The following is an 18510-nucleotide window of genomic DNA, read 5'->3' on the forward strand; positions in this document are numbered from 1 at the left end:
TTTAATTACAAACAACTGCAAATAAACGAAGCCCTCCATTTTGGTGAACAATTAACATTTTAAACATTCACACATCCCATGACTAAAATATCAGCTATTTATGCTAAAATCCTATGCATCTGCTTAGGGCTAGATGCTGAGCTTGGCTGCTCCCTTGGTTCAATAAGTTTCCCAGGTGGCAGGAAGTAGGCTTGGTTATCAGATCCCATGGGCAAGAGAAGCTGGGAAAACTCGGCTTGGAGGCAAGATTCTTTTTATTCTTGGCCCTTTGACTAAGGCAGGAATAAGAGGGCAGTGTGATGGGTCAGAGATTTATAAAAATAGGAGTGGGGAGCACGTAAGAACCTCTGGCAGGTGGGCAAGAAGGCAGTTTGCTCGGAGTCATCTATTATGGGACCATTAGTAAAATATTTTAGGAAGAAACGAGAGCCTCATGGGGGCATGGGAACAACCAGAGTATTGAGCAGCGATGCCCAGAGCAGGGACTCACATTATGCCAAACCAAATCACTGCAGAGCTCCCTCCACCTGCACTACTGAGCAATAGGGCCCAGAAGGCACACGGCACTCGGGCTGCTCAGTGTAACCCTCTGCATAATGCTATTCTGCAGTGCCTCGAAGCACCCTCAGGTCTGGTGCAAGCTGAGGGGTTCTGCAGTGAAACCCGTAACACAGATGGCATCTGCTGTGCGAAACTGGTAACCTGTGATGGGTGGAAATAAGAGCGGTCTGGCTGGAGGGCTGAGTTGCAGCACAGGCAGATCACTGAGAAGTTCTGCAACAGTCAGCAGGAGGTACCAAAGAAGAGCAAAAGGCTTTGGTGCCACACCTCTCCAGGTGTGCCCTTTGGGAGGGGGAGTTCTGCGGATTACCCCTTCCAATGGGGAAATACCTGGAATGCCTCAAGGCCAACGGCCCAATGCCAAAAAGCTCACCTGAAACGGATAGCCAACCCACGTCTGCCATATGTCGTAAAACCAAGGTTTCTGGGGAAGAGAGATGATTCAGAGACTGATCAGCTGAGCAACAATAAGTCATCCTAACTCAAAATCTTCAATACTTAAAATTTCTTTAAGTGAAGCAAGCTAAGCAGCTATAAGTCTTGATAACTGTTCCCCACCAATTTTTAAAGGGATCTTACATCCCAGATTTATTATATTGGTCCAAGCTTTTTGGCTTCTTTTCAGGACACCTGAAACATTCCAGTTCATCATTTCATCATCTAAAGCAGTGGGTGTGTGTTTTATTACTGCAATTACTCAAGATATGTTGCCACAGTGATTAGATTTTGCTGTGTTTACCAGCCACACACGCCACTGGTTCATGATGATAAACAGTGTTTGGGCAGAAGAGCCAGATGAATGCAGACACGCTGAGAACTGTTCTGCTGCTCAGGAGAAGCATTAGTGACACCCCAGGCAGTGCTCACATAGTTACAAGCAGCACTCTCTGTTATTCCCAACTTCTGACTCAGCAGCAGCACCTCAATAAATAGCCGTGAATTACACCATTGTTGTGACCCCCAAAAATGCTGCCAGAAAAAAGTTTATGGCCCCCTTTGAGAAAAACACGGCCATGTGATACATTTGTAGGTGTTAACAGGGCATGTTGTAAAAACATCTGTATGACTTCTTAAATCTTTCCTTAAAAATACTGATTACTCATAAATTATCATTGAAGTTCAAAAGATAATTTAAAAGTTAAGAAAAATTCTCAGTGCATATTGCAGCCTATCATCTAGATTACATTCAAAGATCAGAACACAAATAGCCACTGAAACCAGTAAGTCTTTCAATAGGCTTCAAGAAGATCTAGAAATCAGTCCTTACTTTGTTAAAAATACAAGAATATCAATTCTTTCAAGAAAATTAACTTACATCATACAGAAATATAAATCCAGCAATGGAGGATGTAAGATAGAATGAAAATCGCCAGCTGCAAAATTAAAGTGAAAAAATAAGAACAAAGCATTATATTTTTTATAGATATTGTCCTGAGCCAGAATTAACTGCAAATCATTGCACATCACATACAATCTTCACATAAACGTGCCCTCACACTCTACATTAAGGGTTGTCACATAGTAACTACATCTGAATTATTGATAATTAAATATTTAAGCTTTGACTAATTGCTAAAGTAGTAAGTTATTTTACATTATCTCAATACAGATATCTTGATTGTGATTACAGCAGTAATTTTCCAGCTAGGCATGATCAAGAGAACAGTCACAGCAAACGTACTAGGTTCCCTAAAAATTAAGTTTGATAACACCAACCTTTCCTGCTATATCAATCCCTCTAGAATACGCACACTGGACTAAGAACATCTCACAGCTCCCTAACTCCAGAAGGGCTTTCAGCCACGTGGCACATACTTTCCAATCAGTTCAAACACTGTGAACACTGTGAGCACCAACACTGACTTGTTTTAATTGCTGGGTTAATTTCTTTTGATCTGTCTTAACACTGATTGTTGAAAATAGGGGAGCCCTATGAAGCTTTAACAACAACTACTGGATTAGTTTATGTCTTACTACAGAGGTCTGAATTAACTATAAACCTCAATCTTTGACTAGGTTTGCCAGCATTTAGTGTGATCTAAGGTTTTTCTGACTTAAATGGATATTCTTCAAGGCAGATAAAACTTCCAGGTTTTAACCACCGAACTGGTAAGTCGGCAAGGGAAGAAAGTTCTTGTGTATCTTAGTGAACCGAAACTATGTTGTTGCTTTTATATGTCAGAGCAGGATGCTGTGATTTGGAGCCAGCAATCAGCATTGTAATGACTCTGGAGCCTGCGTGGGAGGTATTGTCCCTGGGACTGGGTGTGGCTGGAGACTCAGCCAGAGCGTTCCCACTCCCACCTCTACAGGTGATGGAAAACTTCTTCCTTTCCACTCTCCTCCTTGACAGGAACAGGCCTGACCTTTCCCAGAGCAGCTCTTCAAGATCAGTAGGAAAACACCGTGAGACTTCACATGGTGAGAAAGGTCGTGATCACAGAGACAGGCACATGGCCCCAAACCCTGTGAGAACATTTTGTAGAACAAGAGGTACCCCAGAGGGGAAAAGCAAACTGCCTCCCAGAAAAGCTAAATTTGCTAAAACAGGAGGAGTGAGAGTCTCAAGAAGAACATTGTACTAATGGATTGAGAGATGTATAAAAATTAGATTGTGGTCTTTGGCAAACATTAATGAAGTGACACATGAGAGAAGATGGTAACTTGTCTGGTAAAAGCAGACGCTCCTTTCTGAGCCCTACATTACCTGGAGGCTGAAACCCAAGGTAAAAGAGTTAGATGTTCAAAGACCGAGCCAGCATTTTACAGGGGAAGCAAGCAAACAAAAGATGAGGAAATAGAATGGCAGAGGCTAGACAAGATAATACGTCTCACGCCTGCGGAAGAAGCCAAGGCAACAATTATAAAATTGCCACTTGATACACTGGTAATAAACAATTGTTTTACTTTTCACCTTTAAAGCATTTTTCCTCAGGTGATTTGAAAACAATACTTCAAAAACATTCACTGCGCAGACAGAAAAATTCAAAGGTATGTGGTGGAAATAAGAAGAGCAAACGGAAAGGGAGAGTGGAACCCCCAAGCATTACCTGGCTCAGAGTTAACCAAGAGATGCTATGAAAAACACCACCATGGCACGGGACAGACTTTTTACACAGGGGCTGATTCTGCCCTCCTGCCTCGTATTTCAAGCAAGTAGTCCAGTGGATGTAGGAGGACTGATTCTATGTAAAGTGTAAGTGATTTTCCGATCCAAAGCACAGAACACCTAACAGGACTGTGCCATTAGTCCCCAGCACTACAAATACATATTGAATGCACTTAGCAATAAACAGTGCTCCAGATGAACTCATTATGCACACAAGACTGCCAGAGCACTACCTCATTTTGCATTTAGCCAAGCTTCTGTATGAATCTGGTGAACAAAACCTAAAGTAAAACTCATCTAAATTCACCAAATTTTACCCAAGTTCCTGGCCACCAGAGAGAACACCAAACAACAACTATGCAGAGGGATTTTCTTACTTAACTTCAGGAATCTTTTCTCTTCAATTGAGTCTAACAAAAAAGAATTCAGTAGGTGAAGTTAAAGGCTGGTAAGTCTTTTAAGGCAGGGAAGGTTTCATGCAAAGGCCTTTCCAAACCCCAGTGTTGCTTAACTGGGCACATTAATAGCTTAAGCATGGCTTTAGATCTGGCTCATCAGATTTTCCTTGTGATTCAGAAAAATGATCCTGGAGATTGCAGGCTTTCAAAAATTTCATAATGCTCATAACAGACTATTAACGTGGAATAATTCTGTTCCTCATTTGTTGCCTTGAGAATTATATTCAATTAAATTCACTGACAAAGAGCAGAGCAAGGTTCGCAAAATTGCAGAAGAGAAGTCTGTTTGCTTCATTCTCACTCAAGCTGCCAAGCAAATTTTCATTTTAGTCTTTGGCTACGTATTACTAGAGACATGCATCCATGTGAGGTAGGTCTTTTATCAATAGCAGGAAATCTTATTGTCACTAGTAAAACAAAGTTAACTGATCCACAAAACAACAGTAGAAATAAACCATGGATGTCAGCTTGCCAGGACAGTTTACTCAACAGTGAGGATTCAGAGCAACACATCTATATTTACCAACTGGATTTATGTCCAGAGGACATCAAATTATTATCATATTGATTCACACTGAAAATAATCTTACTAAAGTACTCAACTTCGAGTTCTGTAGCTGTACTTTTAAGTCTCATTCCTTAAGCTAATCTACACAAAAGAGGTTACAAATTCACACATAGTCGTGTGAATTTTTGCGAATGTAATTAGGCTAGTCAAAAATCCAAATACACAGGACATTAGGAAAGTGTTTTATACTGGTTCAGTCAATTTCAGTATCCAAAAGGGATGAGCTATGTAAGTAACGCTATGCCCATTTGGGGATTTGCAAGTTGTATGATGTTTTGGACGACACTGGAATAGTTCAATAGCAATATGTTTAAGCTCACAGAATTTCTCACACATTTGTGTAAGATCAGACTCTTGAATGCTTTTCCAGTTTTCAATTATATGCAGAAGGTTTTGAAACTTTTTACATATTGATTATTACCACTCAAAATTGCACAATGGCCCACTCAGAGTGTTTTTGCGGGTTTTGCACAGTACCCCTCGTTCAAGCTGTGACACCTATCATTTAGTTTAGATGGCAAGATTCCTGCTCTTGAACTGACTTCCATACACATAATAGCATCCCAAAATGACAGCATGGGTATATACACAAAATGATTGAGTAAGCATTTTTGTTCCGTTATGATTACTGGCAGACAGAAAAGTGTTTTCCTATTCTCTGCGTGTTTTCATAAAGCACTATGTAGCAGGCGTGTACAAATAAGTCCATTATTAAACAATGAAGAAAACTGTAAAATATTTTTGAGATTTTTTTTTCAGGACAAACTGTTAACCTAATCTTTTAAAGTCACACCATTTGGAGAAACAGTACTAGATCCTTTCAATTTGTTTGTGTATGCACAAACCAAACCCCTTATCAGACAGACCCAGCTTTCTGGAAGCTAGTCGCCCTTAAAAGGCACCTGAGGACCTCAAATCATTTTTTTCAAAACAGTAAAATCCAAAATAATCAAAATCATTGTCTTTTCTTACAAAGCTTCCTGGAATTTCCGAAGCACTGTTGGGATCTCAAGGTTTCGCCGTCTCCTAAACCACTTTTCCACCAAACGGACTGTACAGTTGCACTTTTTGGCAAGGCCTTGAATCTCTGACTGCAAAAAATGGAATAGTGTTAGCAACAAGTTGTACTCCACTGTACTTTTCATTAATTTTGTAGTTCACAGATCATCTTTGCACTGTTGTAAGGTCTTAATTTAAAAATATTACTAACATCAAATATCTATGGACATTTACCCTGCAGCAGGCTTCCTGGTTTAATTTTGGCACTCACGGAAACCCTGGATTTTTGAGACACTAAATTACATAAATAAAGCAGGCATGAAATGTACAGATCCACAAACTGTGCTATTGTCTTTCTGGTGGCTTCTGATTGTTTCCAAGATGCAACTTCTACTGCTAAGCAAGAGGTTGGGCTGGAGGGGAAAGTGCCAGGTATCAACATACATGGACAATGTATCTAATATCTTACTAATTGTAATTATTATATTTAAATAAGTGTCTCAGGTGAGATCCAGGCCTGGAATTGAGATGACCTAAGCTCTGTTCTCAAAACTAATGTCCTTCTGTGGTACAGGGCAAGTCAGTTTAATCTTACCGAGCAACATCCAGACTGCCTTTTGACAACCAAAAATAAATTAGCACTAGAGCATTGCCTAGAAATGCACTCAGTTATTCAAGTGCAGTCAGGTGTCTCTACTTCATGTGTGCTCTGAAGGTGAAGTGGCTCTGCCATTCTAGCATGTGCTAAGCACAAGGCAGCATGACTCTTGCATTGCTGGGTGCTCAGTACCCTGGGTGCAGCAGCCTGCAGGTTTTCTCCCTCTCCTCCATCCCAAGTGCAGAAGGTGCGGGCTGACCTCCCCTGCTGCTGCAGGAGTGGAGGTATCTGTTCGACCCACCCCTGGGGAAGCTCTTTCCCTGCAAGTCTAGTATGCAAATAGTGGGTGGCAGCAGCGCTGCCTCCACCAAGGTAAGTCTAGTTCAGTTGGTCTCCTACCCTCAGGGAAAGCTCTGGTATGTGAGCAAAGGCACCTCAGCTGCCAGGGAGCGCAGGAGTGCAAACAGCCTCTGTGCTCAGCCCATCCTGCTGGCCTGAGAGCTCTCTATTTGCCATGCAGGAATGACGACTTTGTTTTGGCAGACAATGGAGCCGAGACACCCTCAATTGCCAGCCAGGCCTCTGTGTGCTTTCCCAAGCACAGTGGTCCCCAAGCTGGACACCTAAGGGAGGAAGCCTGAATCCTTCCCATGTACCAACAAGTATAGAAATGCTGTGCCTCCTTTCAGAGATTAATTGTCAAACTGTACTTGTGCAGAAGGAAGGTATGAAACAGAGATTGGGATACTTGCCCAGATAGAGAAGAGCTTATATGTGAACGCAAATACGTCTGTTCCTGGTGATATCAGCCAAAAGCCACAGTGATATGATAGCAGAGTTAGGGATAGAAAGCGAAGTTCCATGTACCAATAATTACCAATATCCCTTATTACTAGAAAACACATACTTATTTTCAAAAACAATGTAGTAACACCGCAACTGTTTGGTAACTGTAGTTAGGTAAGTGAACTTGCTGACACTGCGTTCACAGCAAAGTACCTGTTTCCCATCAACAATCAAGGTGCCTCATTTTTTGAGATAGTAAACATTGACTATTATTTTTCTCTTGTTCAATTTTAAAAACAAACAGCAAGGTACTAGAAAGATTTTCTCACATAAGCCAGGATTAAGTGTGCAGCAATATAACAGATCAAAAGGCTTCCATGCCAGTGTTCCAATATTATTGCTTGCAATAAATATGATACCACTTTCCAACAACAGATGTCAGCTGATGTTTTCTCCAGACAGAATGAGTTAAAGATGGAACACTGATCTTCACTGCAAATATTATTAACAGTCTAACCTAGAACAGCATGCCAGAAAATTAAACATCTTAAACATATTTTCTGTTTTGGATGCCATATACCCTTGTCAGCAGAACAGCAAGAAAAACCCAAATAAATTAAGTCATCTGTCAATCAGCTGGAACTCATCCCATGATGTCACTGCTGATAGCTGATTCAAACAGTAAGAGTGGGGTTTTCCAAAACCAAAACTAATTTATAAGAATGAGAATCCTTACTTGGGATGGATGTTTTGAGCACTCCCGGAAATAACTCTCTAAAACAGGATTAGGCTGTGGCTTCACACGTCTTACATTCTTTATACCTAAGGCTTTTGCTAGAGGTATAGCAACATATCTGAAAAGACATATCGTGAAAAACTTTAAAAATACAACACAGTTACAAGACCTTAGCTGTTTTCATGCCAGGCTATGAAGAAAATAAATCTGAAGCAATTTAATCTGCCATAGGATATGACGGTGCACTGTGAGAGAAAGGAATCTCCCTCTAGCTCATTCCAAGACAGAACCATAGCATTTTAGCAGTTATGCAAAAAAGCAGACCCAAGGACTTAAGTTTGTGGTCCTGAAATGCTATAAAACTAAAGGAAAGATCCTGATTTTTGCGTCCTTGTGTTTTTCTATGATTCTATGATTGGCATTAAGCAACAGTTTAGGGAGAGTGAAACAAGGACAGATGCTGTCTCCACATGAGCTGCTACTGGGATACTTTTTCCTAGTGTCAGACAGTCACTTAGCACGTCACTTCACAGGGCTACCACTGCTCAAGACACTGGATTCTGCTTGCGGCCTCCAGCTTGTGGCACACAGCAACTCCCCCAGAGACTGAAGGCTTTTCTTTCTCTTCCATTTTCCTATACAAATTGCTGCAGAGCATGCCAAATGCTTCACTCTTCTACTCAGACAGGCTTTTTTTTTTTTCTGAAAACGCCCCCCTCACTCCCGCTAATATCAGCAATTGATTCCTTATTACTCATAGCAACAGTCAGTTTTCCTTATTCATGGGCAGATTCGCTGCAGGCCAGATGTGTGGGCTAATTATTCACACGAATGATTTCCAATAGCAGCGCCGTGAGACACAGTTGGGTAAGCATTTACTCAGGAGACACTGTGAATGGTTATAAACATATGACCCAAATTACTTTTGATCTCTAATATGAATGATCTTATCTGGTTCTGTTTTAAGTCTGTCCAACTTATGACATTCCAAATTTCCTCATTCTATCCTGAAATAATTATAAAAACCTACTAATCACATTCTTTAGAGCAAAAAAAGAAAGTCAAGCAAAAAATACACAAATAAATTAGTCAAAGCACCGCAAATCTCAATGTATTTGTAGCTTTCTTCTGTGGAGCCAACCTCTGCTTGTCCCACAAGATTCCAGCTGCAGGAGGAATCCATCTTTCAGTGCCAAAGTGAGAAAAATAAGGAATCAGCATTACTAGATCTGCATAAAATGTTCATGTGAAACTTTGAGATCCCTCCAATCTGCCTAGTTTTGCTACAGCTAAACACCTGGGATCTATCAGCCTCACACAAATGTTCTGGTGAAGGACCAAATGAAAGGAGAGGTTTGGTGGACAAATACCTCTACCCATCCACCAAAGGAGAAAAAGCAAAACGAAATCCAAATGGGTTTGTATTAATTGTATTTCTAGTGAAAGGAGATAATTAGAATTATCCAAATGGTGTTCTAGATAAGCTAAACATAGTAATGGTAGGATTAGAGGGAATGGATTAAAACTAGAGATGGGATGATTCAGACTGGATGTTAGGAAGAAGTTCTCCACCATGAGGGTGGTGAGACACTGGAACAGGTTGCCCAGAGAGGTGGTGGAAGCCCCATTCCCGGAAGTTTTTAAGGCCAGGCTGGCCAGGGCTCTGAGCAACCTGATCTAGTGGGAGGTGTCCCTGCCCATGGCAGGGGGGTTGGAACCAGATGATCTTTAAGGTCCCTTCCAACCCTGACAAGTCTATGAATCTAGATAGAAATCTTTTCCTTCTAGATTGGCCTCAGCCACGTGTTCCTAATAGTGAAAATATTTCCCAATTTTTCACCTGCCATATTATCTGCACTAGATCTTTCTAGCAAATCACCAACTAATCCTCCTTTATAAAAACTTAATAACGTTTATCTAAAGATATCCTATTTTTAACAACTTTTTAGCATTAATGAGTATTAACATTAGCATGAAATGTGTTCATGTTTCTTACCTTTCACTGAAGAATCGGATAATCAGCAATACAAAAGCACATGGTATTGTGGCATATAATTGATGTGGTTTTGGAAAGACAAGTCCATCACGGTCTACAAAATGTTCCCATGTGCAATTGATAGGCATCCATATATTCTCCCACCAGAACCAGCTGTTGAGCGTCTTTAATACGTGCGCCATGCTAAGCAAATGAAGAGATAATTGACAATTATTCCTGACATGTTAAAAAGGAAGTGCCTGAAATAAAACATATTGAACCTTGTGGCATAGAATAGTGGTTCCCATCTGGCAGGACATTTCCTAAAGATAAGGTACAAGCAAATAGCAGATGATGTTCAGGTCCCAAAAGAACAAGGTATCGTGGCCCACATGTGTTGCGGTGGTATTGCAGGTCCAACAGAGGGACTCTACAGAGATCCTGCAGGCACTGTAGAGATGCTCAGGTGTCCCCAGAATAAATCAACAGCAAACAGACCTAGACAATAAAGTCAGTTTTCTCAGGAAAAATTAAAAAAAAAAAAAAAGAAAAAAAATCAGTTACAGGAAGCTGAAAACCCCTTGATTTAGAGCATGCAGGTGGGATTATAATTCAGCAGAAGATAAAATAATAGAGCCAAATTTTGAGCTGGTATAAACCAATACAGGGCCTTTGAAATCTGCAGGGGGAAGAGGTAACCTGCTGTCTCATTTTAGTCATTCCCATTAGACTGCTTAGTACCTGGTCAAATCTTCTGCAATAATAATTTATAATCCATCAGAACAATACACAAAAGATACTAACGAGAATGATCTTCCCCAGGCTGCCTTCATAAATTAAATATAAGTGGTTGGAAGGGTGGAAAAGAAATGAGAAAGTCCAGGGTGTGACTCAGTCCCGTAATAACGAAGACATTTTGCTGTTGAATTACTGCTGCTTAATATGCTAACAGCAACATGCACCTTGATCCTGATTTTGCAAACACTAGTGCACAGCAAGCTTTTTTCCGGATTTACAGGAAATACTATGATTTAATTGTGACCAAATACTAGATCAGAACAAAATGTCTAAAATCAGCTCTTGAAAGAAAAAAAATATTTCACTTAAAACATTTCATTTTTGTAAAAGACTAATTTTTAACCTTTGTATTCTACATTATATTTTTTAGAAATTTCTGTTATTCCTCATTTAGTTGTAAGGACTTTACAGTACAATCATGTTCTATATCCTACAAAAATATTCTAAAATGGAATAAAAATGGAAGTCACTATAATGTTTTCCATAAGGCTGAAATAAGTAATTTTTCTATAATTTCTAGGAATAATAAATTTAAATTACTTTTTTCATACTAAAATTTCCCGTAAACCAGAAAAAAAAATACAAGGAAATAACTGGTTTCACTGAACCATAGTTTCAATGAAGAAACAGCTGAGCTGGGAGAATATCAACCAAGTCTCCTCAAAGCGTTAGACATCCCATCAGAAAATCTCACAGCAATATATTTGGATCAAGCGATAAGATCAAATCATGCTTAGGACAGACAATTGTTCAGGCCTTTTCACGTTCCTCTGCATTTGGGCGGGGGCCACAGGAGTTTGGCTTTGCCTGCAGCCAGACGTAGCTTCCACCCATGCTGGATGAGGATACCCAGATTAGTGCACCGAAACTGGCTTTCCAGATATGGACACGGCTGGCTCTGAAGCCCACTTTAATCAATAGCTAACGAACAATCGCCACGATCCACAGTGGGCTGTTTCCACTAAGCTGAAGTTTTGCAGCAGGTTTGTGAAACAGCGACTCATATCCATCAAACAGAGCTGGGTTAACAGACACTGTGAATCAATTTACTGGCCAAGCACAGTAGTCAGTATTAAAATATTAATAACCCTGCCATTTAATCTTTTTAAGTGCCAAAAGGGGACAGTAAAAACTTACTGAATGAATTGTGTGTGTATAAGCAAATGCAAAAATAAAGGAGGGAGAAATCACAATTGTTCCTGCACCAAGACTTTATATGCCAAGTCTCAGCCTAGAGCAATTTTTTATTGCTGAATTATAAACTCCTGGAAGTAGGGATTTATAATGGGGCTGCTAACAGACCCTTAACTACAGCTACCAGGCGCCATGATAATGAAGCAGGGCTTTGAAACATGACATTTTAGGTCAGACAGAAAGGCTTGCAGACAAACGGCCCTAGAAGACCAGGGGAAAGACTCATTACACAGTTCTGTTTCCTAATACGTGTATATTTTTAAACTAGACTGTGCATTGCAAACTATCACAAACTGTAACTGTAGTAAAAACAGGCCAGTCTATTATTACACAGCAGAAAGAGCACTAACAGCTGGACTATGGTGAGATGTGTTGTGACTAAATGTGCACCCAAAATACTTGAATCCTACAAGAACTCTATAGTGCATATTTTCATATTGGATTATTGGAATCTCACTAATTCATGTTTTCCTTCCATGCATGGGTGCCTTACTGTATAGCTACCTTCGCAAGTCTTAAACTAGTTAATAGATCTCTATTAAACTAAGCTCATAAGCATATGCTTAATCTTAAAATTTAAGGGAATTCGGGGAATTTGGGGTCTGATGAAGAGTCCATGGATTTCAGTCGAAGACCTGCCTCATAGAAAGGTGGGTTCTCTGAAACTCCTTCTTGTGTAATCCCCTGTATTTCTCCCAAATCTTGCCTGGCACACAGGGGATTAGACTATCCCTGATGAACGTTGTCCAAGTAATTCTTAGAAAACTGCTGATGAGATTCCACATTTGTCTGCAACCTATTCTTATGTTTTATTACCTTTAAATTGGATGTTCACCCTACATTTAACCTATGTTTTCACTGCAGCAAATCAGGCCGTTCCCTGGGCAATCTTGGAGATTTCCATCTTCCTAATAGCAGCTGTTTGAGTAGTTGGGCTTTTTTCCTGTCTCCCTTCAGCTTCAGTTCTTATCATAAGGTACCTGGATGGTGAGGATGTCCTTCCAAACACACCTCGGCAGCAGCAACCCGAGCATTTTACAGTTTCTCTTTCTGTCCTTTTGGCTCTTAAATGGCTGACAGCTGTAGCTGTGTGATTAAGTAGTTTTATCCCTCCTCAAATCACGGAGATCCTGAAACATACAGGAACTCCAAAAATACTATTTTGTCGCATACATCAAATACAAAGAAGGTTCTCTTCTCCTGTACTACAAACAAGCCGTGGTCCTTTCAGCTTCCTGAGAAATCTCTCAGGAAACACACACACACTTTGTATGTTTTTCTGGATGACAAGGAAGCTGATACCTGACAGAAGTCTCCATCTCAGGCAGCACCACCCAAGACAAACCAACCAGGAATAACTCAGTGCTAGCTTTATTTATTGTCTCCTTCTCCACAAATACATATTTTCTACCTCCTAGAATTAAAATTAGTGTTAAACAAAAGATGAACCCATCTATTATCCCATACCCTCTGCAAAAAGGTTCTTTCAATGCTCCCACAGCATCACACGTAGACATAATCCAGCTCTATGGTTTACTCACCACTTTCAGCAACCACTGTCCCAAATGCTAATCCTCATTATCAGCTCTCTCCACATTACAACTTGACCACTTCATTCTAAATTATTTACTTTGAATCCTTTTGATCCTAAACAATGGCTGTGTAAATCGTGAAAGAAGAGGCCAGAGGATGAAGAAAAGGAGACAGACAGAGAGCACACAGGTCATTTGTCTCTAGCAAGCTTTGTCTGTTAGAAAAACCATAGCTGCCACTTGCTAATCTCTCCTCCTTCCAATTACCAGCTGCCTGGGACAATTCTGCCAGAGTGACTACTCAGAACCCTCAATCCCACATCTGTATCAATTCACCAGGCAGAGACTGAACGGCCAGAGAGAGCAAACCCTGCTTTCAGACCGCATCAGGTTAAAGGCACATTGCCAGTACCACAGGTGAGAAAATTTTCCCATTATTGTTTGCATGCAACCTTTTCTGGAAAATAAAGGTTTTGGTCTCCACAAAAGCTATTCTTCTGGCATATTACATATAGACCAACCTCAAGCACTTATATATATTTTAAGTGATGTCTCTACTGTTTAGTTTTCGTTTTAACCAAAAGAATTTTGGCAACTTGTTAAATCCTAACAGGTTAGGAAGGCCAGTAACCCCTTGGCCATACAGCCTTACACTGAGAACACCTCTTCCAAGCGCCCATAGCGTGGGTGGGAAAGGGAAGGCCTCCACTACAGGTCCTCTTGTGAAAGGGACTAATGAATAGCTAGAAGTCTTTCAGCTGTCCCTTCTGCCACCCAGGGGCTATGAGCAGTGATGGCGCAGGCATTTCCTCATATAGTGCCTGAAATCTGGGTGGGAAACAGAAGAACCAGTTTCTTATCAACTGGGTCAGTGGAGTGTGTTTTGCAACAGCCTCATTTTACGCTGCCGAGAAATTGTCACCTCCGAGAAGCATTATGACTGCAGTTCCTTGGGACCCAAGTTTGTTTCCCTAGTATATCAGCGTAAAACTAGAGTACACTTAACTTTTGTCAGCAGCTTGCTACTACACAAAGGCACGTGTTCCAGTGTAACCACAAGTGGTGGCAACCAGTTCCAGTGCTGGGATCAGGCCATAGATGCTGGATTTCAAAGGCAGCTGATCTTTTCAGTTTGTGTAAACTATCACAAGCTGTTATCCTCCCCACACACACACTCTGCTTCCAAAGAATGGGCAGCAGATGCAAAGGCCCAGCTTATCCTGATTCGGGACCAGCTCTAACAAGAAACTTGAAAGCCTACCCAGCCTGAACCTCCTGTTCCTCAGAGTGCTGAGCTCAGAGCCTTTCTTCCTTCCTGCTCAGAACAGCACCAAACAAGCAGTAAAATGTGTTGAGTGAGAAGTGACAACAGCCAAGTGACCCATATTCTGCCCAACCTAGGGTGAAAAAAAAAAAAACCACCACACAAAACAAAACCCAAGCCACCCCTGCTTCTTCACAGATTCCTATCCATAGACCAGCAGCACCGGTATTATTTTCGTTGACAAAACTAGATTTGTTGCCCTTGCTCTAGAAGTCAGTCTAACAATAAAAAAAGGTGGTTTAGAAAATTGGAAATTTCACCTGCATCATGGAAATTAAATACTCCAAATGAAGAAATCTAATCACCTCCTTGCTAAGGAAGGATCTCCTCTGTAGGCTAATCTAGTTTTAAGTGGGCTAGTGCGAAACAAGAAAATCAGGAATGATTACTTCAGGAACTACATCCTTTATAATTAAAGGAGAGCCTACACAGTTGGGAAGTACCAGTGTGAAGTTTCTTTCAAAGCTTTGTTCCTTGGATCCTTGATATAGTCAGTTAAAAAAAAAAATCTGGTATTTTTAATGCCATTAAGCAATAAAGGACAAATTCTGGTTTGAGAAAAGCTACATGGCTACATTTTGAAAAACAAATTCAGGAGCTGCTTTGAAGTGGAACTTCTGGCTGCTGCAGTCTGGGGAATGAATAAAAAGAAAGAGAGCCAAAGCTTTGATTGTGTTCTCCAAGTAAAAGCTCTCGCTTGCAAAAAGTGAATTTCGAAAACCAGAACGAAGGGAAGGCAATACTCAGTTTTGAAGGATTGCGAGAATTTCTTATCCTTATTTACTGCATAAATTAGAAAACCCAAAATTCGCTAACAAAAACATGCAAGCGAAAGAAACCTTAATTTCTCTAAGCATCTTATTAGACTGTCTACTGGAGGCACGACAGGAAAAGAATGAAATGAGCAAAAAGCAAGAATAACGTAATTCTCCTATTTCTCTCCCCATTTGGTAGAGCTGGTCAAGCTGGTGCAACAACTGTTGGGAAAAAAAAAAAAATCAAGTCTCATAGGTATCAAAAGAGAGAGCAAAGCTGTTCCAGGCTATTACTCATCAACATTAAACCAAGTGGTTTAGAAGAGTAAATAAAGATCAGATCCACCATATCTTGGGTGGTTTTGGTTTTGCTTAAGACTAATACATGCAACAGTTAACACACAAGTTTCAGCAGCAGATTTGTGTTCTGCTAAAAATAGATATCACGCTGTTAAAGAATCCCAACTGCCATCACCACCATTAAACAGGTGACAAAATAGGGGACCTGCATTTTGTTCCTAACAGTTGTACAGCCTTTTTCCTACTGAGGACAGTAGAAGCACTACCTAAGAGATACCTTTTAAAAAAAAAAATCTCAATTGCACAGAAAAGTGAGTTTTAATAAAAATCAAGAAAACCCGTAAGTACAAACAATAACTTGTTAATAGTTTAGCATTCGTGCAAGTGTTGACAGTTGATATCATGCCATACAGATTTTCAAATGTACAACAGCTGCTTTATACATCTTCTGGACATATTTGCAACTTGCAAGTTCGAGAAATCACAGGATGCAATGCCAGATTAGCTTTTCCACTAATAATTTTTTATGCTAAAAAAAAAATAATCATTAGTCCCTAAGGCCATAAGAGCAGCCCTGACCTCCACTGGTTTTTTCCTAACACATTCATTCAGGCATCAGTTATTAGTTGTAAGCGTCTGCCAGTTGGAGACATTGCTTATTCCTCCTTCTTGGCACCGTCTTTTACATTTGATTGAACAGTGTTTTGCACCTAATTGGCATAAAGGATTTGAACTATGGTCTGCAGAGGAAAGAACTGAATGAAGGATATTTGGTTGATGCTACCATCTCTTTGCATCTTTTCTTTTCTCATCTTGTTCATCCAAATGCGAAAAGACGATTCCAGTTAAATTCCACACAACCTGAGCCACAGCAAGAATGATACCTCACCCATCAAGGACGATATCTTGTAGAAGCAGTGGCAGCACAGAATAAGGGAGCTGTTGGAATTAGAGGTTCTTATGATGAAACACTGAAATACTCCATACACATAGAACATCTGAATTAAGATTGCTATGAGACCTTTCACTGCAAGTTTACTCCCTAACTTGTAAAAATCTCAACTGTAAACAGTTTAACTGCCTAGTTATAGGGCAATTAAGAGTATTTTACTTCTTTTACTATTTTATCATATTACCTTGTAACTTGGCTACTATTGTAACAGGCACTTTGAATAATTCTCAATTAAGGTGGCAAGTGAGTTTTATTATATTTTTCTCTGTTCTCTGAGGGAAAGATAACCAGAACCATTTGAAAGAATTCATTTTCTGGGTGAAAGTTACCATGCTGTCTCTACTTAAAGGTAAATCACTTTTGACCAGCTAAAATGGTTTTACCTGATTGCAGGCAGCCGAGGAAAGTGAAATACAGTTCTCCCACTGTACAGTTACAGTGCAAACTATGTCTGATTTTAAGCTTTAAAAATCCTAACATTGACAGTGTTGGATAAAGAGCTATGAAATAACTCGAATATCTGCAATAATTTTGAGTTAAAAAAATAGTTCTTTAAAAGTGTGCTCTATCCAGACTACAAGGTTGTTAACAGATGCTTAATTCATATGAAGTTTTAAACAGACCTAGAGGGACAATACCGGTTGCTTCAAGAACTTGTTAGTAACACTTGTCACAATGTAAGGAAAAACCTTTTTAAGTACAACAGTTTTCTTCAAATTGTAACTATTAGGGAAAGATGCAAAAATGATTATTTTTTGTAGCTTACCAAATTTTATTTGAAATAAAAGTCTGAAGCCTAACTTAAAATGCTAAGTTATACAATGGAGATTTTACCAGAGTTGTGAGCCTTCTTGGTCACTTATTTAAGTTAAGGGTTAAGGGCAGAGAAGAACAGAGCAGCATATGGGCACACAGTGGCCAGGATAAGCACGTTAGTAGAAGTACAACAGTACCACAAAACATGTGAAGACAGCAGAATAGTAAGGAACCAGAGAGAGGACCTGAGGGTACAGAGGCAGAGGTTGTTGGCTTCTCCACCTGCACAGTGGATGACTCAAAGTTTTAAATTAGCCCTTGGGAGGTAGGGAAAGGGACAGGGCTGGTGCATTCGCACTCTGGAAAACTGTCCTATTTGCATCTTCCTGAAACAGGGTCTTCAGCTATCATGTACACACAGGGGCTCAAACATGTACATTGACATTAACGATCTCTACACCACCCTGAACAGCAGTTAAACCAAGTCTACTGCACTCCACTGTTCTCAGTTCTCCTCCCGTAGGTTATCCCCTCCTTTGCAGTTTAACCTGCCAGACGTTCTCCACCCACAGAGACAACTAAAGGAGGAGCCAGAACATAACTACTATTTCATTATTTCAGCCACTGTTTCGCATGTTTTTCATGTCTTAACAAATGCAAGAGAGACACCTTCACCTAAAGGTGTACCAGCATAGCCTTTTCATCAACACTGGCATCCCAGCTGAAGATCTGACCCAAGCTAAGAAGCTAGATAAAATAGGTAGACATTACAAAAAGTAAGAGGGGAAAAAATGAACAGGGTTCCTCCATCTGAATGTGATAGCATTACTATGAAAGAACCCTTTCTGGCAGCTTGTTTATATGTATTATTTATAAGCCCTAGCTTCTTCACATCTTCAACAGGTAAGCGTAATTAAAACCTCTGTTAAACTGAATTTCTTACAGAACATTTTTTTTCTTAGCATTTTACAGAACAAAATTAGAACTAGCTTTTTCAAGCAACTTAAATTCAAAGGTTTTTATGCAATCACTTACATCATTAGCTAACATTATTTTTCCTGTTAATAAATTTTCCTCCCTTCCAGTTCAGAAAGAAGTGATCTTAAAAG

General features: G+C 40.0%; 1 protein-coding gene across 1 annotated transcript in view; it reads right to left on the bottom strand.

Annotated features, from left to right (window-relative positions):
* Nucleotides 1-10849, bottom strand: part of CERS3 (ceramide synthase 3) — a 35301-nt gene extending 24452 nt beyond the window's left edge. The window contains exons 1-5 of the mRNA XM_063345564.1: nt 9812-10849; nt 7816-7933; nt 5669-5787; nt 1877-1934; nt 935-985 (exon numbers count right to left, since the gene is read on the bottom strand). Coding sequence (XP_063201634.1) covers nt 935-985; nt 1877-1934; nt 5669-5787; nt 7816-7933; nt 9812-9993 — 528 coding nt within the window. The 5' untranslated portion in view covers nt 9994-10849. The remainder of the gene's footprint in view (nt 1-934; nt 986-1876; nt 1935-5668; nt 5788-7815; nt 7934-9811) is intronic.
* Nucleotides 10850-18510: the final 7661 nt, after the last annotated feature.

This window comes from Chroicocephalus ridibundus, chromosome 9, assembly GCF_963924245.1.
Source record: "Chroicocephalus ridibundus chromosome 9, bChrRid1.1, whole genome shotgun sequence".
NCBI lineage: Eukaryota > Metazoa > Chordata > Aves > Charadriiformes > Laridae > Chroicocephalus > Chroicocephalus ridibundus.